Here is a 27,997-nt window from a genome sequence, read left to right as displayed (position 1 = left end):
GCGAATTAAAGACGTTACAGGTGATATAAAACTGCTGTGAGTAACATCTAGTTTCTTTAAAATGGTCTTTGTTCCAGTGGAGGGTGAAGATGTCGGCGGTGGGAGCAGTGAGGTCTCTGAGGAAATTGAGACTTTGGGTAATTTTAAACACTTTTGCACGTATTTTTAGCCTTAACCAACATTAACCGTATGACACTTTGCACAGCTGGACTCAGTGCTGTTTCTGGAAAGCGGACGCATCCTACTTTGCCGAACTACCGTTGTCTTCGTTTTGGAATTGTTCGTTCCACCTTAAGTGGGCATCAGTTCCATTCAGGCGCCTGTGGCTTCAGAATGGAACAACTGCCCATTTAAGGTGGAACGAAGAATTGTATAAAGATGACAAGTTTTAAGCTCGTTTTTAATATTTTACAAATTTTTACCTAGAAATACATTCTCAACATGTCTTTTATGTTAAACCATATAAATAATACAACAAAATTACAAAGTGTAATGTTAACAAATACACACTCCTGGCTGCAAAACTCCTTAAAACTTAAACATTAGTTGGGCGGGACTAAACCGCTGTAGAATAAACGGGCGTATAAATTGGTTAGGTTTTTGTGACGTGCAGCCTGGTTTCTGTGAATACACAAAACAGACTGAGAAAAATTAAGAGCATTTCAGTTTTCTGTGATATGGGCCCTTTAAGTGAGTATCAGCAAGATCTACCTATCTGTACCGGTATGATTTGCAGGGAGTTGGTCACTAAGGTGACCTCTTTGTCCACCACCATTATTTGTTTCCAGTTGGCACATACTATTGCTCAACACCAACAGTTGCAATGTAGTCTAAGGTAACTGAAAGGCATATTATATTTGTTGTGTTTTTCTTAGTTTGTGTTTTATTTTTTTTATTTTTTATTTTTTATTTATTTATTTTTTTTTACAGCCTCAGATTGCATCCCACCGCTTTAAGGCATGTCCGAGACCCCCGGCTCATCATCATCATCATCATCATCACCCCTCACTCTTCATCACACAGCAATGGAGAACCTTCAGAACAAGCTGTGGTATGTGTCTCAGTACTTAAAGGAGCTGTTAATCTTTTTCTTCATGTAATTAAACAGATATTATACTGCCCCTTAGTGGTCTGATTCTGTAATAAAGTTGGCCACCTTTCTTTTCTATTTATTGTGAGGGACCCACTCTATGGAGCATAATCAGGTTCATTCCAGGACTCCAAAGCAATTTTATTTTTAATCTCATGTAACAATCCAGATCCAGAGCTAGTTATCGAGAGAATATATATATATATATATATATATATAGTTATCTTGTAATTATTATTATTTTATTTTCACAGCGGCTTCTGGACAAGTTCTTCAGTTCAAACTCTCTGACATAGGAGAGGGCATCATGGAGGTGACTGTCAAGGAGTGGTATGTCCACAGGGCTTGCTCTTTCATTAAACTGGCTAAATAATTTACAGCCCTGTTATACACATGAAAAGTTTGTACGTTTGAGTTTCACCTGAATTTCATTTCTTGCTGAAGGTATGTAAAGGAGGGGGATAAAGTATCCCAGTTTGACAGTATCTGTGAGGTCCAGAGTGATAAAGCGTCGGTCACCATCACGAGTCGTTATGATGGAATCATCCGTAAACTCTACTACGATGTGGATGCTATCGCCCTTGTCGGATCACCGCTGGTGGACATAGAGACGGACAGAGAACAAGGCAAGGGGCTTCTGTACATCTCCTCTTAAAAATGGGTAGAGTAGCTTGAATTTATACTCAGATCAAAGATAGTAAGAAATGACTTTATTAAAAAAAATAGAGAGTAGAAGAGTTACATTATCAATGATTCTCTGCATTAAAATCTGTGGCAGTGAACACACACACACACACTCACACACACACACCCCTCTGGAGAAGTGGACCAGTGAGTCGTCCTCTACCATATCCCATGGAAGGGAAGCGAATGATTGCTGCACTGATCTGCAGTATATGCAGTAGATTGGTGACCCAAAAGTGTACATGTGTGAATGTGTGTCGCCCTGTGAAGGACTGGTGCCCCCTCCAGGAACCACAACTGCATCAAATATTAATGCAAATACATGTAATTACTACCTACTTCTGATCTTAATCCTGGTGAGTTGTTAAATGGTTGTCCTGTTAGATTAATTGGTTTCTGTGTCCAGCAGATGGCGCTCCTGAGGAGGACATAGTGGTGACCCCAGCAGTATCACACGAGCACACACACCAGGAGATTAAAGGCCACAAAACTCAGGCTACACCTGCCGTGCGACGCCTCGCCATGGAGAACAATGTAGGTCCTGCCACAAACATAAAACTGCCCTCTCTCTGTCTTGGTGGCAAGGATGGAATATGAGTATGAGGCTACACAACATGGCCGTCTGTTGGTTTGTGATATAACAGAACTGGCAGGTAGTGTTCTCCTCCGAGCGTGTTGAGTGGTGCCTATTGAAAAGAGAGTGGTGGCTGGCTTCATAAGTCTCTGAATTCAGCTTTGTAGCACTGTGTGTTTGGAGGATACCTGGCTAATAGGTTGAATATGGAGGTGTCCAGGAGGCGTACTTGCCCTGAGCCTAGTGATGTTGGGTAGGCTCCGGACCCTGATCAATGTGAACCTCCAATACCCTTTTCTCTAAAAGAATCTGGATAGCCAGCTCTTGGCTGTTAAAATTCCTCATTTCCTCTTCTGTCAGATTAAGCTGAGTGAAGTGGTGGGGACAGGAAAAGATGGACGCATCCTGAAAGAAGACATCCTAAACTTCTTGTCCAAACAGACCGGCGCCATCCTCCCGTACGATGAAGTGAAGCAGCCCGCACGATCAGCACAGACTCCGGCAAAAGAGAGGAAACCAGCCCCGACCCCTTCACCTGCTGCTGTCCAGCGGCCTGTCTTCACTGGAAAAGACCGGACAGAGCCCCTTAATGGTCACTTTACTGCTTCTTACATGCTTAGATATTCACTGGATTATGGTGTCTAGTATTCCTGTAGGAAAGAAATGTAGACCCTATCTAGTTTGACATGGCTATAATCTCCTCTTGACACCACTGACACTACAGGTTTCCAGAAGGCCATGGTGAAGACGATGACGGCTGCTCTGAAGATCCCTCACTTCGGTTTCTGTGATGAAGTGGATCTGACTCAGCTGGTGCGACTCCGCTCAGAACTGAAGAGTCTGGCTGAATCTCGAGGGGTCAGACTCAGCTACATGCCCTTCTTCATCAAGGTATGAACTGGTAGAGATGCCTTGCCTTAAATTGTAGGTTCCCTAATTTAGATAACTGCACTCTGAGATGGAGCTTCATTGTTCAGTATGAAGGAGGTTGGGTTCAGTTGTATACTTCACTCTTATGAATCCTGTGGTTATTATATGATACCTTATCCCCCCCCCCCCAGGCTGCATCTCTTGGCCTTCTACAGTTCCCCATTCTCAACGCCTCTGTGGACGAAAGCTGCCAGAACATCACCTACAAGGTGAGCCACAATCCAGACTTTTCCTGTAAAGATGTCATTTTGGGGATTCTTTGAGTTTTCAGATACAAAATACATCACTGAACTGAGTCCTGCATGTTTAGCGATGGGCGGCACAGTGGTGCAGCAGGTAGTGTCGCAGTCACACAGCTCCAGCGACCTGAGGTTGTGGGTTCAAGTCCTGCTCCGGGTGACTGTCTGTGAGGAGTGTGGTGTGTTCTCCCTGTGTCCGCGTGGGTGTCCTCCGGGTGCCCCCAGAGTGCTGGACCCACTGCCACCCTGAACTGGATAACAATGAATGAATGAATGTTTAGGAATTGCGAGGGCGCTATTTCTCACTCACTAGGAGGTCCTATTTAGAGTATTGTATCAAAGACACTGAATCCTTGTTTCTGGACAGTGATGTTATACCCATCATAATACATAATTTTGATGGTTTCGAGCATCATTTTGTGAATAAATGCTACATTTTCTGTATTATTTCCAGCCGTGTGCCAGTGGAGTAACACGGTTTCACTAAATAAATGAACTTAATCTAAAACTCATCCAGAAATGTGCTGAAATTTCAGTGAACCCTTCATCTGATCCCCTCTATTCTCCCTGTGTTCATCACAGGGGTCTCACAACATCGGCTTGGCCATGGATACTGCTCAGGGTCTCCTGGTGCCGAATGTGAAGGGGGTCCAGGCTCTGAGTGTATTTGACATCGCTGTGGAGCTGAACCGGCTGCAGGGTCTGGGCTCCACAGGTCAGCTGAGCACAGTCGATCTGTCCGGGGGGACCTTCACTCTCTCCAACATCGGCTCGGTGAGACTTCCCAGACGTTCTATTGGATCTAAAAATTACACTGAAGATAGAGATTTGATCTCTTTTAAAGAAATATCCCCCCCCCAAAAAAACTAAACAAAACACGGCAATAAAGAGTAGACTGCACTAAGCCATGGTCACAGTAGACATTAGTCAGTGAAATTTTGTGAGTAAGCATGACATTTTCTGTAATAGTAGGGTGACCATGTGTCCTCTTTTCATTGGATAGGTCGTCATTTTGGGATCTGCAAAATACATTCTGTACTGCATATAGAGTGCATTTTTTTTGGTCTTTAAAGTGGGTTCCGTTTGCGCAAGTGTGTAAGTACAGATAGAGATATTAATATATTATTAGAAATAAGCCTTATTGACATAGTGGGGCCTCAGAAAAATAATCCTGAACCAAGCCAGAAACATGCAGCTTTCTCAGTCCCCAGCTGATCGGCTATATCTGCAGCACAGGGAGCACTGTAACAGTTTATATTCACTTTAAAATTGAACTGAAGAAACTAATAAGATCAAGATTATGGTCATGGGTTGGATCTGGGATCGAGGTTTATTTTTAAAAGGATGGATCAATGCTTAATCACTGCTAGACTGCTAATGGATAAATGGCCTTGATTATTAGTGAAGTAGTTCAGCTTCTGTCCAGAAGGTGGCGTGAACCCTTAAACCACCGAATAAGCCAGGCTTTTTATTTAAAAGCACTTTTGTTTTTGGAAACAGCTTTCTGAGGATTATTTTCACAATAACAACAACCTGGATTATTCTTATACTTCAACACTTTTCTACCAAATACAGCCCTGAGTTTTTAGCTCCTCTCAGCCCTCGCAGTGTATCCCACTGACCTTGAGACCAGGAGCTGGTGTAGAGTTGAGTCAGCTGTGCTCGATTTGGCCTGGAACGAGCATGCAAACAAACACCCCTGCGTCACTGTGGATGAAAAGCGATTTCTCCAGGCTCCAGCTGGACCTCGTGTCCGTGCTGGAGACGACGCTGGGGCTGTAGAGCATATATCAGTGATAAATGATAAGATATAAGACGGACAGAACCGTCTGCTTTCTGTGTCCTTACACGTCTGGAATGTTTTCTGCTTTAGATCGGAGGGACCTACGCCAAGCCCGTCATCCTGCCTCCGGAGGTGGCCATCGGAGCTTTGGGAAAGATCCAGGTGAGGGTTTTCGTCACTGTTTAATACAGAACATCCACAGAGCTCAGGAGATCACAGCTTAGGACTGACCCATTAGGTCCCAGTTTGAGATTAGGACTCTTATGGTCACACCTGCTCATCCAAAGCTAAGGGTTTTAATAAGGAGACTTTCCCACATCTGCTCTTGTAGGAAAGGCTTTACATTGATATTTGAACTTGGATTATGATCTCCAACTCCTTCCATCGCAACGTTAGGGGTGTTTCTACCCCTCTAACTCACAGTAGCACTGAGCATGGTGAAGTCACTGGAGGAAAATGCCATGATTTCCCACTGGCCTTAATGAAATTAACACTGGAGAAGACAGAATTAAAGTGAACAATAATATGATGAAAATTAGATGGAACTAAATGAAATATAATTGACAAAATGTTTTCCACTTTTCATTGATGAATATATGATATATAACGTGAAGGCGGAGTTTGATGTGTTCTCCCTGTCTGTGTGGGTTTCCTCCGGGTGAGGAGTGGGGTGTGTTCTCCTTGTGTCCATGTGGGTTTCCTCCGGGTGCTCCGGTTTCCTCCCACAGTCCAAAAACACACGTTGGTAGGTAGATTGGTGACTCAAAAGTTTCCGTAAATGTGTGTGTTGCCCTGTGAAAAACTGGCGCCCCCTCCAGGGTGTATTCCCGCCTTGCGCCCAATGATTCCAGGTAGGCTCCGGACACACCGCAACCCTGAACTGGATAAGGGCTTATAGATAATTAATGAAAATCACAAGAAAAAATTGTCAGGAAAATGCTCTGCTGTGATGGAGCGACCGGGCGAAATAGTCAAGTCTTGGAGTTGTTTGTATGGACTGTTGGCCAATGATTCAGAGTTGAATCTCTTGGATGGAGTCGACTCGGTGTCAGTTTTGCAATATTCATGTTAAATAAATATAAAATTTATTTGAAGAAGTGGCCATATTCCTTCCATAATTTGTATGTTGATATTTTTTAAATGTAACAACTTTCAAGCTATTGTTTATGAATGTTCATTCATTCATTGTCTGTAAGCGCTTGTCCAGAGCCTACCCGGAATCACTTGGCGCAAGGCAGGAACACACCCTGGAGGGGGAGGCATTTCTTCACAGGGTGACACTCACTCACACACTCACTCCTATGGACACTTTTGAGTCACCAATCCACCTACCAACATGTGCTTTTGGACTGTTGGAGGAAACTGGAGCTGTTTATGAATATTAGTAATTAATAATAAAACATTTAAAAATTCATCACAAAAATGTGGCTATTTTTTTCCAATTTAATAGACTAAGACTACTACTAAAACTCACAATTATTAAATGAATAAAAGGAGACTAAAAATCAAAATCAGCTGCTAAAATGAACTCTGCTCTTCTCTCCCAAAGGTGCTGCCCAGGTTTAACTCCCATGGCGAGGTGGTCAAGGCTCATATCATGAACATCAGCTGGTCAGCAGACCACCGGGTCATAGACGGCGCCACAATGTGCCGCTTCTCCAACCTGTGGCGCTCATATCTGGAGAACCCAGCCTCCATGGTGCTGGACCTTAAGTGAAATCCATGTCTGGGGAAAGGAGGACAGTCTCCAGTGTTGAGTTAGGCTCGTACTCACTCTGTAGGGTCACTGTGTTTGTTTGTGTATTTGTCGTGATGTCACTGGTGGCATGGACTTGGTGCCTTAGCTGCAGGTTTTCCTTGAGAGAAAAGTTCCCTTTCCCTTAAGTCGCCTTCGTATGCTTTAACTTAATCTTAGAAAAAGCCTTCGGACGCTACTCCATCGAATGTGTTCGTTTTTATAGCATCTCTTACAGTGGGGAAAGTGAAACAAGTCATGATTCACTTGGAAAGGGGATTTCCACCAATTTTTGAAAAAAAATTATGTTGATTTTGATGGTTAAGGTGGAAACAAATAGCTCAGAATGCAGTTGGGGAAGTTCATACAGCGCTGAAATGTGGCCTTGACTACAGTGACCTTATCCTCATGTGCAGCTGCTCCAGAGCACCACATTACATTCATATACATGTGTGTCCACAGTGGGTGCATCTTTTAATTAGAGCAATTTACTAATTACGAAGAGGTTGATGGCATGGGGTTTGGACAAGTAGTGTCTGTTTTACAGAGGATGGCTCAGGATGTTAAACGGGGCACTGTCATTGCCTATTCACTCTCTAAGGTACAGCGGTGGTAATGGGAACCAGACCCCACGATGTCCAGTGACCTATAAAAGCATTTCCTTTACAACCACCAGTTTTCCAAAATAGTTTATTTTGGGACTATTTTGCCTACCCCTCCACCAACAACATTTTGGGTTGTAACTATTGTGAACAAGGTCTCAAATATCAGGACAAGTATGAATAGCAATGCTTTTTTTTAATGTGATAACTCTTCAGACGTTACCATTGTAAACAGTTCACATATTGACCACTGAATGATGCATAGTAGGATCTGGCTAATTTAATGCTTTTGGGAAGGGTGGAATTTGAATAAGCTAATACTTTAAAGACTGTTACGCTAGGAAAATGTTTGTTTGTGTTAATTTTTTTCCTTGATGTTTGCATCCTCTAGGTGCACTTCTTTTGATTTCCAATTGATACAGACCTTTTTCTAAGAGGTTTATATTGATTCTTCTCCTTTGGCGGCCTCCTCCAATGACTTCAGACCTCAAATATAAGGCTGCGTTTGTACATTAGATGTGTGAAAGTTTGCGGAGGCCTCGTTCTGAAATTAAAGCTATCAGTAGATGTATTCATTCTCCACCCTACCCTCCTCCCAAAGTTACATAGTGCCGTTTCTGCAGTGCTGAGCCCAGAGCAACAAAAACAGAGGCTCTATTTTCCCTATGACAGGGCAGTGAAACGTCACAGTGATTTTGAAGCTGTAATTTTAAGGTATGCCCTGTGAAGGACTGGCGCTCCCTCCAGGGTGTATTCCCGCCTTGCGCCCAATGATTCCAGGTAGGCTCTGGACCCTGAATTGGATAAGCGGTTACAGATAATGAATGAATGAATTTTAAGGTAAAATACTATCTAGTGTTGGTTTAAAGTAGACAAATTTCCAGATTATAAGGGGTGTCTACCAACTGATGTCCAGGTAGTGTAGTTTAGACTCAGCATGGAGGCTGGCACAGGAGGGCGCTTAATGGGAAGAGAAGAGTGGAACACTGTCGTGCTTCATTCCCTGCTGACTCTGAGACTTCTTCATCTTCACAACGAGCCACTGTACAATGGACAGTCAGACAGTTCATCTGAAAGTACTTGGCGAGGCCAGACTGAGAGTGGCCATTGTTACGCGGGAAGAGCCCTCACTGGTCAGTTGTGTGGAGGGAGAAAGTGTGGGAAGACTGTGATTGCTGTTACATTACTGAATGATGACAGACAATAAAAATAAAGAAATTATTTAAGATGGCGTTGATATTTTGAGATTCGTATCTGCATGACTTCAAAACTGACCGCATACTGATAATTGTTATGAATATTAATATGCTTAAAACATTCCTATATAACCTGTCACAATGTGCAGGGCTAAGTAAACAAGTTGGATTTCAGGAGGCTGAGGTATTAATTTGCATGATCATTAATATGCACATTCTTAATGAGGTTGGTACAAATTTACAAGGTACAATACGCCTCAAAAATCTTAAACCTGAACTTTTGTTCGCTCACACCTTTGGACAGTTTCACACATTCACCCAGTCCATGTACCAGGATGTGTGTTTGAACTGTGAGATGAAAGCAAAGCACCCAGAGGAAATCCACATAGACACAGGGAGAACACGGCACACTCCTCACAGACAGAGAGTAGAGACACGCCCTGCTTCTGTAGCTTTTTGTTTCTTAAATAGTTAACGTCCGCTGTAGTGCACTGCAACATAAAACTAACAAAGCTCCAAGTACACAAGTGACTAAACATGGGCAGCACAGGCAAAGCCGTTTCAGCTGAATGCTACGTCATGCACCACGGCACCAAAAATAGCGACCACTTCAGGGCATTCGTAATGATGTCACTTAAATTGCTCCCTTGTATGTCTTCCCAACAAACTAGAAACCGCAGATTGGAAGTTAGTGACCACTTTACTCAAAATATTTTTAGAGTCTAAGGGATCCCATCATTTAAGTTCTAAGAAGTGGTCATTTTGGTATTTTAAGCTACACCATGTTCAAGGCTTTGTACACAATGCTACTTGAAGGTGTAGCCCTTGTGTTGAGGGACTGCCCATACAATGCCACGCTGTGGGGTAGCTGCACACAACTCAACATAAAGGTCACCATGCCCTATCTCAGGGGTCTGCTAGAGGAGTAGAACTCCTTTCACATCATCTAGACTGTTGGAGCCCTGTCCAGTACCTTCAGGATCCAGAACTAATCTACCTAGTACGAGCACAGGGCCCTATGATACTTGCATACCTGCCATCAAATCTTCACAACTTAGTATTAATCAGCTCCACTGACAACACAGGTGCACTGTTAGACTAGTACATCTGTTGCACTGCATGCTTTTTTTTTGCCCTCTTTCACAATGTTCTTCAATGGTCAGGGCCACCACAGAGCAGAGTATTCACTGTCCACTATGTTAGACACACCTACCTCTTGGTCAGAGACAGCAGCTTCATCAGTGGACGCAGGATGCTGTCGACCGGTTTTTGGTTGGTGGAGGGGGCTACAAGTATACAGAGCAACAGGTGGACTACATTCTGTAATTGCAGAACTACCAAGTGCTCCTCTATGGTCAGCGAAGCTGATAAAATGGAGGATGAGTGTAGATACAAGGGGGTTATTTTAATGTTTTGGCTGATGGGTGTAATGTAGCATAATAAACAATATTCAAGTGTAAATGCCACGGGAATTTCCTTCTCCGCTGAGGCTCAACCTTTAACAAGCCGGAAGCAAGCTCTTTTCTGTATAAACATGTACTACAAGCACAAGAGCACTTGTACACATGAAGCTGAGCAGAAGCGACAGGCTGTGGGACACAGTAATGTCTCCTTTGTTCTGAATCAAATAAAACAGGCAAAGAAATTACATCCAGAAAGAAAAATACATCCACAAAAAGAAAAAGAAAAACATTTTGGTCCAAGCGTTTACTTGGGACAGTAGTACATGACATGATATCTGAAGAGGAGCCTTCTGATTTATTGCAGATGCACTGAAGTGAATCTATATTCCCAAAGGGGGCGAAAGCAGCCCAGCTCCTATTGCACCACAATGGCAACGACAACACCTACAACGAGGAGTGGGAACTTGTCTCTTTCCTGTCCCAGCCTCTCAATGGCCGAGCTCTTCCAGAATGTAACAGTCCATTTAAAATGTTGAATTGGGAACTTAAACAGCCCCAGGATACACCCCTGAGGCACACCACAAAACAATCCCCACTTCCACAGGTCCCAGAGGCTTATAGTGGTCCATGTGTTGGTGGCAGAAGTGGGATAAAGATACTACATGTCAGTACAATCTCCATTTGCCCACAGTTTCCCCAAATAAGAAACCACAACTGGATTATAAATCACTCTCCCCTGGTCTGGTCTTAAAACCCTTAGGTGGCCTGTGAGGACTTGGTCTGTGTCTGGAAAACAATCATAAAATAAAGAACAGAACTGGAGAAACCTCAACTCACTTGAGGCTCCTATGATGGAATGTGATGGAGATATCGCACAAATAAATATACACCGGCGGTCAGTGTATATTCTGGTTTAAGAAAAAAATAAGTGTGACTGTTTTAGGCGACTTAAAAATGAGAATAAAAAAAAAAAAAATTTTGAGAATAAAGCTAATCTGAGAAAAATACGCAATTCAATAATAAAGTATTTTTTATTTAAAGCCTTAATGTTTCAATAATTAATACATTAATTACATCTCATATATTGAGAACAAAATCAATCTTATGACAATAAAAAGTCAGTAAAATTTACTGAAAACAATAACTGGCAATTTATTTTTGTAACGACGTGAGTTAAATATCAAAATTTTCAAAGAATTATGAAAATTTTGTTCTCTGAAAATTTTCTTTATTTGTTAAAAAAAAATCTCTAATTTATTTCAGATTTATTCTCAATAATTTCATTACATTTTTTTTGACAGTGTCCCCAAATCGCCTTCATGAAAAGGAAAGAAAGATGTGGAGGAGGAGTTCAGGACGACTCTGTGTAGATTAAGTAGGTCCATTAAACTGAGTCCAGGCCTAAACCCTTCCACCTCAAACTGGAATCACAATAAAGCGTGTGTGGAATGTTTCAGACATTTGGCTTTGCTCGGAAATGAGCAGGAGACCCAAAATCTGCCGGATGGCTCTCCGGCAGGTTCCATGCCACAGCTCTCCTACCCGTTGCATTGGCTTTACACTTTTAAAAACAGCAAAAATCAGAAAATAGGCAAACGCTATCGGTCATGGATTGCTTTCAGAATTGAGAGTTCAGTGGTTTCTGTGCCAGACTTGTGTTAAGTAGTGTGTTGTAAATTATGGAGCTCATGGATTCTAAGGCCACCTGAGGGTTTTGGATGCCCAAACTTTGGGGGGGTGGGGTGGACAAAACAAAACAAAACAAAAAAAAAAAAAAAAAAAAAAAAAAAAAAAAACAGGGTAGATGTAATAATAATAATAATAATAATAATAATAATAACATCTCTGCCTTTGTTTTATCTAAACATCAACAGACTACTTCCTCATAAATGATCAAGGCAACTTTCCTTCACATAAATAACAATGAAATACACATTCTTTAAAAGTAAAAAAAAAAAAAAAAAATTGCCTAAAGGACCGCTACATGAGCCAACGTTACAGTCTTCATAAAAAGTTACACAGAGACATGGTGCGAGTCTTAATAACGGTCAGGTTCTGGAGGGTCCACTCCAGGTTCAGTCTTGATTTTCATTTTCACACTTAGATCCCTGTGGCGTGTGTGTACACAGTCTTTTGATTTTTCTTTTTTTTCCATGTAGTAGAGCTTTGAAAATAATCAAGGCAGTAATAATGAATCAAAAATAAGAAAAATACAGAAACTAAAGGACTGTTCCTGTACTAAGCCTGTGCTAAACTGAGTGTGTGTGTGTGTGTGTGTGTGGTGTGGACAGGCAGCTTTGTGATGGACTGATTGTTTAGCCGGTGAAGGCTTAAGGCCCCTGAAGGGACCGGGGTCCATTCGACTGTGCCCTGAAAAGGGCGGCCAGAGGTCAGGTATCATCGTCCGTGTCCTCGATCAGAACCTTGGTGTCCCGCATTTTAGATCTAGAGCAAAACAGAAAGAAACACAGGAGTTTTTTCTTATTATTATTAGAAATGGCTTGTAGATATTAGGAAAAAACACTCGTCAACAACAAAAAAAGTTGCACTCAGAACGAAGTGTCGGATTGGAGTGATTTCAACCTGTACATTCTGCCACGATTACGATTAATGAACGATTATTTTGTTTTTGTATTTATGACCCTCATAGTTCAGTGATGTATTAACTTTCAGTGTTAAAGCTAGGATACTTTCTCTAAAGTCGCTGGGAGCTTGTTCCTCTCTTGTTTTCTGAGCACTGTTTATATTTGGTGTTTTTTCCTCAGCCTTTACATTTGACTTCTTTTTGTTCAGTGACGTCTTAATTATATTCAAACACAGCACGTCCAAACCACAGGCGCTGCTCGAGTGGCTCGGTCGGCCTCTTCGTTTAGGTTCTCCTCCATGTTCTGTTCCTTTCATGTGTCAGATAGGGGCAGGATCATGTGACTTCAGCAGGGTAGTGTGATTGTAAAGGGACAATACATGAAAATACAGTGGGTAGATAACAGAAAAAAAAAGTATAAAATCGACATAGGCAAGATTATGTCAGATAATAATTGTGAATGTCGATTTAGATTCATTTTTGACTAATTGCCCAGCTCTATTACAAAGTTTAGACTGATGTGGGCAATATTTACTGAGCTACACATACAGAGGTAGTGTGGGCATCATATGAAATTGCAACCCACATCATGACACCAGGCGTCGCTATGGTAATATCCCCACGACCGGTATGGCATGCAGTAAGTCAATAAGAACATCCTTCTTTCCAGAGCCCTGTGGTGCAACCCCTCTTCAGCTCTTCTCCAAGGCAAACTTAAATGCTACCAACACAACAGCACAAGTCTTAATCAACAGGACAAACTTTTAGAGTCAGGTACAGAGATAAGCCCGTCCTTGTTTACGTCATATACACAGCCGAGCGTGAAACTTGAATCATTCACACGTTTCATGATGTCAAACCTACACAAGGTCCTTCTGGGTGCAACTATTTTTTAGACGATATGTGTACATTAGAAAAACCATTCAGTGCATCATGAAATCTTATTCCATGTTCCACTGAGTGGGAGTGTTTTCAGTGCCATTACTGAGGTGGTCTTACTGGGAGGCGAGGCGTGGTCGTCTCAGGGACATGCTGTAGCTCCTCTTCCAGCTTTTTTTGCCCTGCCGGTTCCTGACCCCATCCTCCTGGTCCATCATCTGCTCCAGCAGCGTCTGGTCATCTGCGTTCAGCGGCGCCACTGAGATGTCCCTGACCGCTCGGAACTCACCGCAGTTATTCAGATGCTCGTTCTCCAGACGGAAGAAGTTCCACACAAAGCGTCTGTCCAGGAGGTGAGGAGAGTGAGGACACACTTTGGATACACTATACAACCTTTATGAATCCTAACAGATAAAGACTTGTCTATATCTTCTATCAAAGCATATCTATATCTTGTCTATATCTTCTATCTATATAGTCTTTTTGGTGTACCAAACGTGTGTCCTGTGACTAGGAAAAAGCAGCAGAAAATGAAATTTGAGGGGTTCAGTAGCTGCAAACACAGCATCTGCTGTCTGCAGTGGCCCACCAGCCAAAGTAGTAGACAGACTCCCTACGTTGTGGCTCACATTTCACTCTCAGCCAAATGGGCAACCAAATCTACTACAGATTCATTTGTTAGCCCACACTTTTTTCCCCCTTGACACATGTATATGCTTCACCCTCTTCCCCAGTGCCTCTGATGGCCCTCTCTTGATTCAGGCTCTGTGCCAGGCCTGTGTATTTGTGCAGAGATTTTTACCTGAAGACCTCCAGCGGTGCAAGAATTGTGGCCAAAATATCAGGGAGATGGGAATACGGAACCACAGCATCAAGGGAGAGGGGAATAGTCCAGGCAAAGCGCAGGATAATATCTTCTAATATGGCACAATAGTAGTAAGCCTGTACAGAGAGAAGCAACCGGTATTTACATGGAACATGTCATAAATGACATGTACTTATGTATAAACACTTGTGTATAGACTTAAATGAACAATAAACCTCACAGTCTAGTTTTTCTTCTGTAAAGCTGTTAAAGCCGTGTGAGACAAGATTATTGTAATTATTGTATTAGGATTTGTTTAACAGGTAATCAGTATCATAACTTCATGAACCGGTTTATGTAGAAATACATTTGCTTAGAGATGAAACCAAGGTCTATTTTTAAGAGGCATATTTCAAACAGTGCATTTAAGGTGGAACTCAATATTAATAGAATGTTATTGAGCACTGTTTAAGGCAGAAAGAGTCTCAGAGCTTTATTCTCAATTTAAAAAACTCGCATATAATTATAGGGCCATTTAAGATGGAAAGGAGTACAGCACCATTTAATGTGGAAAGGGTGGCAACAGTGTGTCTTTTTCTGCATTTGAGATGTTGCTGGATGTTAAAAATTAAAGGTAAAAATTAAACCAGCACATTTTTAGTCATGTATGCATTTAACAAGAGCATAAACAGTTAGCCCATTAGCTTACGCCTTAGTCTTCACTCATTGGCCCAATCTCCCTGATTTAATCTCCCTTGTTTCAAGGGTCCTTGGAGAGTGAAATTAAGACAGGGAGGTTTCTGGACACAAAACAAACCCATGTCACATGCTGGGCCGGCAGAGCTGCGTCTGGGAGACTGTTCCTTTGTTCTCAACTTTAGTTGATGCTGTAACTCACGTGAGGTTTATAGATAGCTGTAATTACCATTAAAACTGTATCACTAACCATCAAGAATTTTTACAGTGAAACCACTAATTGTAAAGTTAGTAAAGACCCAGGTGTGTGCATGCAGATGGCCAAAAAACCAAAAAGCTCACATCAAATATTATCTGACTGGCCAAACTATGTTGCATTTTTAGATCTTGGATCTGATTTATAAAATCTATCCTAAATTTTGATGAGCTGCAAAAGTCAGATTTGAGCTGCCTGCTGGACCAACCCTCCCAGAAAGATAAACTGTTGTGTTTCTACTTACTTTCTGTGGGTAGACGATCTCCTCTCTGAGAAGTGTGTTCTCCCCTGCGTTGCGGTCAAACAGACCCCAGTCCATTTTAAGATCCCATATGAGCGTATAACAGGAGTTGATCACCGAGAAGGCAATCAGCAGGTAGAAAAAAATATCTGCTTCAGCAGGTTGATTAGCTAAAAGTCAGAGAATCATAACAAAAAACCATCATTAATTAAGAAAAGCAAATCTTGGTTGATGAAAATTGAAAGTTCTTCAGGGTTCAGTACTGGGAACCTAACACATTAGCACAGAACAAATATTTTTATTATTTACTTTATTTGAAATCTAAAGGACTTCATCAGAGAATTCTCACCTTTGTGGGTTTTGTAGAGTGCTCTAAAGGTCACCACAAAGAAGGTTGTGGAATATTTGCCAGCGTTGACTAAATGAGGGAAGGCACGCTTCGTGTCTCTGTAACGTCTTAGGCACTGCACAAACCGGAACCAGGCTGGCAGGCACTGGATCACCGCCCTCACCCCATATGAGTAGGTATTGCAAATAGATTGAGCTAGCCAAACAAAACACAGAAAAAAAGACAACGTATTAATGGCCAGAAGGAGCACACTGTCTGATCTGACTATCTGCCTGTGTAAACAAAATGATTTTAACCTATTGGTCATTTTTGTCTGTATTTATCCAGAATCATCTCAATTATTTGTATAATGAGTATTCTGCATATAACATTTAGAGACAGATATGGATATTTTATTCTGTAGGCCTTGGCCGTAATGTGGGGTTTTGCTTTGATCTGTTTAGCCAATAAGTTTATGAGTGGACTTGGCAATATTGATTAATTTGGGGTTAAAAGTTGGTAAAAAATAAATAATTACAAAAAAACAAACAAACACAAAAATGCTATTTGACCCATGTTTGCTATTTTTCTGGATAAAAACAGCTCCTAGAAGATAAACAGAAAACATTCTTTAGAGAATAAAATGCCTTACGATTATTCTCAGTATTTTTCCATTTCAGCTCCTTGTATGACGTCCAGTCCAGGTCGACGCTGTAGAAACAGACCAGATACTCGAGGTCCATCAGGAGCACTGCCAGGGAGTTGAGCTGATCGGCCAGCCAGAAATCAGCGAACTCCACTCTGTGAAAGGGTGCTGTGACCACTCGGAACTGAGAAAAGAATCATAGAAGAGGTGGCCATCAAATTAATGCTCAGCTTCAAGCTGCGATTACAAGTGCACTAGCTGGTCTGACAAATGAAACAACACTTATTTATTTTTGCATTTATTTCTAGCATCAGTCAGGCACACCACGACTCATGAACATGCTGCTTTCTGCAGGGTCTTACCAGGAGCTTGAGCAGCCAGAAGCGAGATTTGTAGTAGAACGTCTTGAAGGGATTTATGAGGAAAAGCAGGAAGAAGCCATAGAGTGCCAGAGGGCTGGCTTGAACAGGAATCATTAGAGACTCGGAGAAAAGACAGGACATGATGCTGATGCACCATAGCACTCCAAGAAAACCAGCAATCTGCAAAAAGGAAAATAAATGAATAAATAAATAAATAAAGAGATACTGTAAAAATTAGATTTCGTGGGCTGGAAAATAACACAAGTGGAAAATTTAAGCCATACAACCCTACACACGTACTGACTGTAAGAGGAAGTATAATGTCTTCGTGTAGAGATAAATAAGCTTCCTGATTAGCAGTACAGAAAATCTGTGCTCCTTTATCTCATCCAGGGTAAAACAATTTTGTATGCATCACAGTTGTTACATATCAGTGGATTATTCAATCAGATGCATGCCCTCGGCTAGGTTTGCTTCAGAGTGCTAAATTAGTTATCCATACATCTTTTAAAAGACAGGTAATACACTTAGATTTCCTAATAACTGATTTATGTGGTTGTAAGTTTGCTTTAGAATCCATGCTGAATTTCATTTCTTTTAGTTGTTACTAATAAGTAAGCAAAGTAATGTACTTGGTAGCTTCAACTAATAAAGTGATCATGAGCATATAAATCAATAGAACACCCCCTGAGAACGCACTGAAGAATGGGTGAATCAAATTTCATAAGGAGTCTTTTCCTCACCTCAAACAGATGCTGGTGAGAGAGGTTGTTGCGGGGGTTGAGCTCAAATATCAGCACGTGGTTGACGCCCGCCTGTCTCCAGCCGTACGTGTTGATGCCCAAGAGGAAGAGGAACTCAATCAGCAGGAAGCCGCCTCTATAGATCCGCACCAGCGGCCACACTTTTAAGGAGGTTTGTGTCACATTAAGTTTGTTCCAATTCACCAAGCTTACCACACCTTAGGATGAAGACAGAAAAAAAACACCGTTTCCTCAGAATAAACATATTTGTACCAAACATCTCCTAATTTAAGGCAACACTAGGTAGTGTGCAACTTTAAAATTAGAGCTTCAAAATAATTGTGATGCTCCACTGACCTGTAACAGGGAGAACAGAGCCTCTGCCGTTACTATTCAGGGCTCAGCACAGCAGAAACTGCACTATGAAACTTTTGGAGGTGGGTAGCTAACCACAGCCTTCCGCTTGATTTCAGGACAGTGAAAGTGCTGTAAAAGGTGGATTATATTGTGCAACTGTAGGGGGTGTCCAGGAGCAAAAATAACAAACCTTACTTAGTGTTGCTTTAAGCTGAACATATTACACGCAATTTGTATAATTTCCACAGAACAACATGAAAACATGGACACTAGAGCAACCACACGAGCCTAATGTCAACAAGTGTCTGCTTGAGGGATTTTATATCCCCGTGTATAGGGTTGAGGAACAGTGGAAGTGAATCAGCAGCGCTGAATATATTCAACAGGAGGGGGTTGGGTGCAGCAAGACAAATCAATGAAGCATGATTGGGTTTTGTATGAATTAAAATGTTCAAAATAAATTCCAGTAGAGTCTGGTATGTGTGTGTCACAGTGAAGGGTCTTAATAGTCTTATCTACAAATTGGGTGGGGGTGCACTGTAGAAAAACAGCCAGGACAGAGTGTGTGTTCGCATGTGTGAAACTGCACACGGCCACATCCCTGTACCCTGACATGGTGCTAGCCATGCTCAAACACGCCTCATTTACCTTGCTGCACCTCTCCCCCTGCAACAGCTCCATGCCTCATAAACATGCAGCTTTGAAAGCTATATTTTGACAGTTAGCCTGCACACAGTTAGCCGCTAAACATTTAGCCTGTACACAGTTAGCCCCTAAATATTTAGCTGGTACAGAGCTAGCCCCTAAACATTTAGCCCGCACACAGTTAGCCCCTCAAAATTTAGCCTGTACAGAGTTAGCCCGTACACAGTTAGCCCCTAAATATTTAGCCCACACACAGTTAGCCCTTAAACATTTAGCCTATACAGTGATAGCCCCTAAATAATTAGCCCACACACAGTTAGCCCTTAAACATTTAGCCTATACAGTGATAGCCCCTAAACATTTAGTCCACACGCATGTAGCCCTTAAACATTTAGCCTATACAGTGATAGCCCCTAAATAATTAGCCCAGACACATTTAGCCCATACGCTCTTGTACTTCCTGGAAAATAAATATCAATTAAGTATCTCAAGCTGCTGAGAAATTTAAAAGAAAAAATTAGTTTAAATGCTCAGCAATGAAGACAGGAGTATTAAGCAGCTATTTACCAACTGTGTGTATTCATTAACAACCCAGTCTCACACTTACTCGTGATATAGTCACATATACAGGAGACTGCAATTCGTGACATAGTTACATACGTTCAACATTTTATGCGACAATATCACAATGGTAAGTGAATGAGTAATTACCATACAAACTGAGAATAATTTATTACAAGAGAATTGCAGTCTCCTATATATGTGACTATCACGAGTAAGTGAGAGACCGGGTTGTTTTTGCTTTGATTTGTCCAGCAATAGCATGATAAAATACAGCGCAAGTGCAGAAGTGCTACTTTGCAGCTAAAGTTAAATTATATAATATATAATATAATATTATATAATTATAATCATGGAAATTTTCTTTATCACTGCTTTTCTGAAGACGATAATCATGTGTGAATATTTAAGTTATTGCCTAAGTTTGCTCTAAAGCTTTGCTCTAAAGGAGATCTTTTTTCTGTAGCACAGGGGACAAGCTATCAATGAGTACTCTTCATTACAGAATGTTGCATCAGCAGGTGTCCATATGTTGTATTTTTTAACCAAAAAAACAGCAGGTATTTAATCAGAGTGGAAAACGTTTTGGAGCTGTACCTGTGATGCTGATGGTGATTAATAAAACGATGAAGACTCCAAAGAAGAGTCCGACTCTAAAAGTGGTCCACGCTGGTGCAGGCTGGAATAGAAGAGGAAGCACAATACAGTCAAAAATATCCTAATGACTGTGAATCCAAGACAAAACAAATGCCATTACTCTGCTTATATAAAGTGTACTGTACTTAGTTATTAAGTTACAGATACTTACACCCATCAGGTAAAAAGTGCTTAAAATTTTCATCTTTAATTTGGAGGAAAACTATCTGCTTCATATCTGAAAAAAATCCACAACTGTTTCTGTCCATCCTTCCGTTGTGAAAAGACAACTCAAACCATGGGTCTGAAAGGATGTGGAGCTGTCTAGAAATCCTTCGAAGAAAGTTTTCTAAAAGAAACACAGAACGTGGAGCTTTCTGTCCTGCAACGTTTCTTTTCTCCTCCTCAGGCTGTTTTCTTGCCAGGCTACATTTACATGTACTCGGGCATTATCTCATTAAAGTAACAAAATGTCCACTTGAGTATGGGTTAAGGCCACTCAACCCACATTTTCTCATATACAACCACATCCTTCCATCCTCAATTTACTGAATTTGACATGCCCCTGTAATCTACACGTCACCCTTGAAAGCGGGGGTGTTAAACTCTGGTCTTGGTGGGCTGCAGTTTGGTGAATTCCCTGTTTTTCCCCTGCTTTACACACCTACTATACCTGATAATTACGTGATGACATGAATCAGGGTTCTGGGTTTTTTTTAGAAGGGAAAACACCCAATTATGCTGGACTATGACCCTCCAGAACAGGAGTTCTACATCTGTGGTTTAAAGGGAACACCTCACTCATATAGCGTTACTGTAGAAATTAAAGTATATTACATTTTATGTTGTTTATTACGTTTTGACATAATCTGAAAAATCTATGTTTTAACAAATGACTACTAAACAGAGGAATATTTTTATATTAATTTACATTGAAACTAAATACAGTCTATATATCGGCATTTTTGAAGGATGTCTCACCTGTGCTGCCCCCAGAGGAGGGACTCGAAGCCTCTTCATGGCTTTCTGTCTGTCGCCCCCTTCCAGCTCTGTGGTAACCAGGGCCTGGAATAAAGATAAGAGTGTATTCTTTTGATTTCGTGCCTAAAGACCTGGAATATAACAAAGCAGATTCCATAGGGAGGACCTAGTATTTCTCAGTATAATGTAAACTGCTGGAAGACCTTTTAGGACATCAGTACCTCAGTTTCAGAGATGAGCTGGGTGATCTTTTTGCAGGTGTAGAAGGGTGCCACCTCCACGTGGGCCACCCGCCAGTCAGCCCCCCGTGCTGTCTCGAAGATCTTATCATGTTTCTTCAGGATCTTACGAAAACCAGTGAAGTTCAGATTCTGTAGCAAAGAAAACACCCATAGGTTACAGAAAGAGAATGAGTATGGCAGATACAGCGCCCCTTGTGGTGCTATTCCTAACTATATGGATATGTACGTATACGTGTTATAAGCCACTTCCATAAGGCGATTCAAAAACAAATAGTTTAACTAAGACAAATACCACTCAAATACATAATCTTATTTCCCCATTTGTTAAATAGGAAATGTTGCTGTTCAAAAAAGGAAAAAAATATATTTACTTTAACATTGCAGCATCAAAATCAATGTGATGCTTCCTTGACCTGTAATAGGGAAAACAGAACCGCTCGTTTCTTCTCCAGGCTCAGGACTTTGCGGAAACTGGACTATGTCATTTTTGGACAAAGGGAAGAAAACACTTCCTCCCCATCTTTCCCCACTGATTTCAGTTCAGTGCTGTAAAAATGAATTACACTAGCGGGAGCTTTAGGAGCAAAACTGCACTATTAATCTTTTCCTTTAAACTTACTGATGCAAAACGTCCAATTGATCAAGAATTCTGTGGCTGTTTGGTCATATTGTCCAGGCCTACATTAAACTTAACCTTGCAGGCTGCAGAAATGTCTGACCTGGTAGTTCTGGAGCAGGATGAGACTGAGGTAGAATTCACTGAAGGCCAGCTGCAAGTCTTTTATGTTGCGGTGTTTACATCGCTCCTGCTGGGAAAGGTGGAAGACAGCGCGGCGGCGGCGAAGGCCGGACCCTCGGCTGGACTCTCTCTGAGCGTCCAGAGACGACTGCAGCTCATTCTGCAGAGTGGCGAAGCGTCTCTGAGCCTCGGCCAGCTTCTCTGGAAGAGAGAAACATGCGGTTAGAGTCATGACTTCAGAGTTTCTTTAGACCTTTTAAGGGTTTCAGGGTGGTCTGCTACATCTGAATACAAATAAGTTTATCATTTTCATAGCTCCTTGTGTTTAGCAGCATTCACTGCTGTGATCAATACATTCACATCCCACTGACTGGAACTGTATTAAGCCCAATCTGAAATAGCAGCCAGTAGAATTAGTGCTGTTTTTGCATGTACATAAGGCAGCTAATTTTTCATAAACGTCCTGCAAAATTATTGATTTCGCAATGCTATCAGCAACTAGAGGGACTTGCAGGGAGAGAAGGATGACTGAATGGAAACTAGAGTCCATAACATAGGATAGATTAAAGCTAGTCTTCGGTTAAATTCCAGAACCCCCCCCCCCCACAATTCAAATATGACACCCCCCCATCAACAGTGTCATGGTAGATACAGCCAAAAGTGTTTTCTCATTATTTAGCACTTCAGGAGCTGGACATGCAGGACTAACCACTAAGTGACAGAGGATTCAACCATTGGAAAGCAGAGCAGAAGAACAACATGATTTGATCGGCTACATAAGAGTGGTCTTGGCTCGTGTCCTATTCTGGTTTTGGCAGCGCGTCCGAGTGATTTAATGTCTTTTCTTAGGAAGGCTTCGGGACATTTTGTCATCGTGAGACCAGGGGTGGGGAGGGAAAAAAAAAAAAAAGAATATGAAAAAGAAAAGGTGGGAGCGGAGAATGTGAGGAAGAACGCCTTGGTGTTTACATGTTCTTACCTGAATAAAACGTGTTGATTTTGGCCAGCTCCTTCTCACATGTTTGGAAGAACTTCTCCTCAAACTTGGCATAGTATCTCTTAACTGTGTCTTCATCCGTGACTAGGGGAGGGACGGGTTGGAGAGAGCAAAGAGAGAGAGAGAGAGAGAGACATAAGGTATGAATAAGGATAACATGGGATTAAATCCTTTCTCTCCATTTCTGTCCAACCGACTGAGTTTGTGCACATATTTGTAGACTTGCCAATTTGGACCTGGACAGTACGCAGCGTGTCTTGTCCAAAACGACAGTTCGCTAAAAGTGTACAGCTGGGAGTGTGTGTGAGAGAGTGTGAGTGAGAGAGAGAGAGAGAGAGAGAGAGTGAGTGTGTGACCCTGTCTTGCTCCCATAGTTACAGCTCCAAACAAGGCACTGTGGGAACTCTATCACAGAGAGAATTCTCCAGCGTTCTTGGGCATCTCCCCGTCATAAAAACCTGTCTGACGTTGTTTATGACAGCTCTTGGACTTTAAAGCAACAGTGCTGTGAAAAACATAACCGCTAGCCTTGTGTCTAATCAACCAAGGCATATCTGGCATCTTTGCTTCTTTCTCTGAACTACACTCATGCTTCAAGCTCCCTGCTGCTTGTTCAAAAGCTGCATCTGGCAAGCCAGACTTCTTATTTCCAAAACATTAAGGTAAAAGCATACACATGCATGTTTTGTAACTGCACAATGTGCACCAAAATTGTACCTGTGCATTTAACCCATCTGAATCAATGAAGACCACACACAAACACACACACCTGGAGCAGCAGGAAGCCATTCCCAAGCCCAAGAGGTTAGTGGACTTGCTGAGAGGCAACTCAGCTGTGGATGTTGAGGGATGACACCATGCTGTTCCTTCAATCAACTTGCCCTGATTGTCCTGCTGGTCAAGGGTACTGAACTGGTAATGTTCCAGTCCCGAGCCCACTTCTCTAACCATGGCTAACCTAGGTTTTAAAGCATTTTTATTTTCGTAATTTTACGCTAACTGCTGCATATTATTATAAATGACATTTGTCATTTAACTATAAAAAAACGCTTAAATAAAGTACTAATATGCTCACCAACACCATAACATGCTTTTGCAGCACTTTTTCCTGATGGAGCTCATAACGATTACATACATTCTTCTCACTCACTGTTTTCAAACTACTTCAATTATTCTTTTTTTTTTGTTATTTTTTGTTTTGTTTTGAATAAAATTACATTATTAATGTCATTATAAACACCAAGCACATTACGTGAACAAGATGTTGGAATTACAATCATACATTACACAGTAAAACACTTTAAAACTTGTAAACTTGATATGTTGGGTGTCTTGCCAAAGACTCGCATAGGTGTATATTAGTCTGATGTGTAGAGGTCAGAGTTATCCACTACACTATCCAGCTGCTCCCAACTGAAGTGAGCCTTACCCTTACATATTTTTGGAATGATGTATACATTGAGTGGAAAATGCTAACAGGGGTTTAATCTTTGCTTGTATGAAAATGTAAGATGAAGTATTCTGGGTGAATTCTGGAACTGGGTTACTCATTGGTTGGAGAGACATTGTCCGGCAGATCATCCTGATGTTTGTAATCAGGTTCAAGTTTGCAAATCAAACCTTTGAATGCTTTTGAAGTCTATTGAGATTTAGAAATTTATATTTATTAATTTTTTAATAAATTAAATTAAAAAATATTTCGTCGATATGGTAATTCAGATATTGATATGCACAGTATAAAATCCACTGAAAAACTTCCAAGAACAAACAAGAAACAAACTTTATTTGGTCAATGTTAGTATTTTTAAACTAAATTTTAAATGGACTGTGCTGGACTGACGACAGCACCATTATGACCGTCAGTCAGTGACTGATGCTGTAAATAATGCATACGGAAATACTGAAAATGTGTTGAAAAATAATATTGTTAATGAAGTATTTTATATTGTGATATATATTGATATTAAATTACTGTCCAGCCCTAGGTTTATCCAGGTAAATTTATAGAAAACAGCCCCCTGTTCAACTCCACTACTACTTCTACAGCTGCTTTTCCTTCAACACCTCAACACTTCCCATTTTCCGGCAGGGGTCAAACAAAAATAAGGAAGGAACAGCAGCCTAAACTGTTTAGTTTAAGAGAAGTGCATAAAGCCCCGATGCCTGGCCGCTGTTGACTGTAAACAGTATGTTGCCAGAGAGATGGAGGCGAGTGAGTGATTTCCCCCTGAGGGACTGGAACGTAGACGGCAGGGACTCTAAGCTCGCGGCTGGACAGCGTCCAGACGGCCAGACGCTGAATCACTGTCTTCAGGAGTGAGTAAGAGTCTCACACACACAAACACACAGGTCTGAAACTTCTGGTTTGGGCAAAATTACCTTGACCACGTCAATCATCTGCTCCCGAGCATATACTGTAACTAATGCTGTCTCCGGGTTATAACTTGTCTGCCTATATCAGCGTCTTACATCAACAACTGAGCAAGCCCTACTGTTTACAACAGCACAATCCCTCACAGACACTTAGAGGGTAGATCATTATTGCTGTAAATAAACCTGCCCTTGGTACAGTTGACTGTCATGTCCCACTTTACACACTGTCTGTCCAACATCTGTGGACATGGGCTCATCCCAACATTTCTATAGCAATCAAGAGTCTTTTTTTTTTTATTAATCAAAGTATTATTATTATTAGTTAAAGACATTTTAGAAGATACTGTTTTTGTGTTCATTCAGAAGCTCCACATCTTTTAAGATGGAGTGGTGTGTAACTTGTACTGTGGCTGAAGTTGAATTTGGAATCAGTTCGACCTTAGTTAATAGATAACAGCAAAAACAAGTATGTATGAAGTAGCAATAGAGCAAAACCCTCATGCTCTAATGATGGTAAATTTACGCACACTTTGTTTTTTTTCCCCTATTAGTTGAGCTAGGGCTATGTACAAACAGTGGAGCTTTTTCCAACTTGCAAATAAACCGGAGAGCTTACAAATGGTGAGGAAACACTGAACATTGCCTTTAAGGGGCAAACCTGAATCCAGAAGTTGTCATTGCATTTCTGATACATAAACAGGAAATTTGCTCACTATGAATCAATGCTTGTTTGTGTTTCAATGACAGCGAGGATTACACTGGAAGACCAAGCTTTTCCGCTGTAAGGTTATCGCAGCATCAGTGTCCATAAAAACTAATCACACAACAATCTGTCACTGTAAGAGTATTATTTGACGTTGCTCATTGACATGTTTGGTCTGCAAATCATTCCTCCATTTGAGATAAGACTGAAGAGGCCTGAATTCCTTTACAACGTTTGGTGAGGTACCAACTTATCAAAGCAGCCTTATCAGTTTTGTTACTTATTGGAGATAAGAAATGTACAGAAACTGTTTGGATAAATGAACCACAAGTGGAAAATATTGAACGGTGAATGATGAGGCCAACTGAAGTCATAGTGTCCATGTTACTAAGAGGGCACCAAGTTGGCGGCCTTCAGGGTCAAAGCAAAATGTTGCAATGACTTACAACAGCATCACTTTGTCATGTGGGGTCATGTGAAAATAAGAAAGCAAGGAATCAATGCAATCAATGAAGTATTTAACTGATCCGTGCAGCCCTGTCAGCTTCATTGCTCACACTTAACCCTATCTGGCCAGCTGTCCAGCTGGGTGGACACACTGCTGTTTACCGATATGACTGACGCATCTTATTAGCTGAGTCAGGGGAGACATGCCAGACATTATTGTCAAAATTGACAACACACTCAGGCATATCACAAAGGAATTTAAAAGCAGCTAAGTTTAAAAGTGCTTTTTTAAAGTAAACATTTAATGTTCAGTTCTGTACACAAGTCAGAAAGATAAGGCATTATCTGGGATCGAACCAGTCATCTCCTGATTAAACTATTGTATTTTACATGGCAAATACAAAGGGACAGTCAAAGACCACCAGAAAATCACAAGAACATCACTTCCCAGACCTCAGCATGACTGAATGTGTTTGAGATCACATGCAGTTGTGAAGCAAACCCCCCCCCCCCCCCCCCCCAAAAAAAAAAACCTCAAAAACTGAAGGTGGATCAGTGGCTCAAAAGTGTCCGTAGGTGTGTGTTGAATGTGTGAGGCCCTGTGAAGGACTGGTGCTCCCTCCAGGGTGTGTTCCCGCCTTGCGCCCAGTGATTCTGGGTAGGCTCTGGACCCACTGCGACCTTGAATTGTATAAGGGTTACAGATAATGAATGAATGAATGAATGAAGTGTAGGTGAGACCAGGTACAGAAATACCAATGTAATGATGTTAGAAAAAGTAAGACGACCTGTGTAAATGCAGTGTACAAAACAGACACAAATATTAATTAAAACTGTTCTGGGGACGGAACACACACACACACACACACACACACTCTTCAAGGGACATTCAGTTACACATTTGAACAACATGGCTCCATGTACATAGGTCTGAAAACATTTTTGTCAGATTGTACTGCAATGTATTTAGGTCCCTTCGCTGTTTGAAGATTCAATGGTATTTATCCTCAAAGGAAGGAAAACAGGGAGCTAGTCCAGCTCAACATGTGGTTTGAGATGTTATGTTGCTCTAACCCTAGAAATGGTGCACCATGGGAAAAGAGCCATGATTTGTAAACGCCCGCTCTGTGTGTTCTCTTGAGCTCCTCTGCCTCGAGTACAGATCTGAACCCGTTTGGGTAACCCTCCGAGTGAGGCCTGTAAACGGGTCAATGTGTCTGGCTGAGAAAGTGGATGAAGCCCTAGCAGAAATACACACACACAGCTCCATTACATATGATCACCGCGGGACTGCGCGCACATGGCTCGGCCATTTTCTCACACAGCTGGACCTAGGGTTGCAAATTACTCTGGGAACCACTGACAGTTGTCCACTTCTGCAAATACAAGACCACATAAACAAGCTGTGGGCTGGGAATTTATGACTGATTGCACACTGCACCTTGTATTAAGATTGTTAGGATCTGTAAGGGTAAATAGGTTAAAAATATTGAAGTATACTACTCTGTCAGTTCATTTCCCATGTACAAATGCTCAGTCT

The 27,997-nt window shown here is 41.4% G+C and overlaps 2 protein-coding genes across 2 annotated transcripts in view; one reads left to right on the top strand and one right to left on the bottom strand.

Moving 5' to 3' along the window:
- Positions 1-56: 56 nt before the first annotated feature.
- LOC136707803 (lipoamide acyltransferase component of branched-chain alpha-keto acid dehydrogenase complex, mitochondrial-like) lies at positions 57-8,871 on the top strand. The gene is made up of 11 exons (XM_066682061.1): positions 57-137; positions 931-1,051; positions 1,345-1,420; positions 1,535-1,716; positions 2,184-2,308; positions 2,709-2,940; positions 3,073-3,239; positions 3,410-3,487; positions 4,100-4,291; positions 5,391-5,462; positions 6,850-8,871. The coding sequence occupies exons 1-11, from the start codon at positions 90-92 to the stop codon at positions 7,015-7,017; spliced, it is 1,461 nt and encodes a 486-aa protein (XP_066538158.1). The 5' UTR covers positions 57-89; the 3' UTR covers positions 7,018-8,871.
- Positions 8,872-10,261: 1,390 nt separating this feature from the next.
- Positions 10,262-27,997, bottom strand: part of xpr1b (xenotropic and polytropic retrovirus receptor 1b) — a 32,329-nt gene continuing 14,593 nt past the window's right edge. The window contains exons 3-15 of the mRNA XM_066681690.1: positions 22,917-23,018; positions 21,918-22,138; positions 21,178-21,327; positions 20,957-21,040; positions 19,937-20,018; positions 17,777-17,994; positions 17,034-17,213; positions 16,678-16,855; positions 16,047-16,241; positions 15,701-15,867; positions 14,502-14,641; positions 13,820-14,041; positions 10,262-12,681 (exon numbers count right to left, since the gene is read on the bottom strand). Of these exons, the coding sequence (XP_066537787.1) occupies positions 12,627-12,681; positions 13,820-14,041; positions 14,502-14,641; positions 15,701-15,867; positions 16,047-16,241; positions 16,678-16,855; positions 17,034-17,213; positions 17,777-17,994; positions 19,937-20,018; positions 20,957-21,040; positions 21,178-21,327; positions 21,918-22,138; positions 22,917-23,018 (1,994 nt within the window). The 3' untranslated portion in view covers positions 10,262-12,626. The remainder of the gene's footprint in view (positions 12,682-13,819; positions 14,042-14,501; positions 14,642-15,700; positions 15,868-16,046; positions 16,242-16,677; positions 16,856-17,033; positions 17,214-17,776; positions 17,995-19,936; positions 20,019-20,956; positions 21,041-21,177; positions 21,328-21,917; positions 22,139-22,916; positions 23,019-27,997) is intronic.

This window comes from Hoplias malabaricus, chromosome 9, assembly GCF_029633855.1.
Source record: "Hoplias malabaricus isolate fHopMal1 chromosome 9, fHopMal1.hap1, whole genome shotgun sequence".
Classification (NCBI taxonomy): Eukaryota; Metazoa; Chordata; class Actinopteri; order Characiformes; family Erythrinidae; genus Hoplias; species Hoplias malabaricus.
Note: the sequence above shows the minus strand (reverse complement) of the source record. Positions and strands in the feature narration are given on the sequence as shown.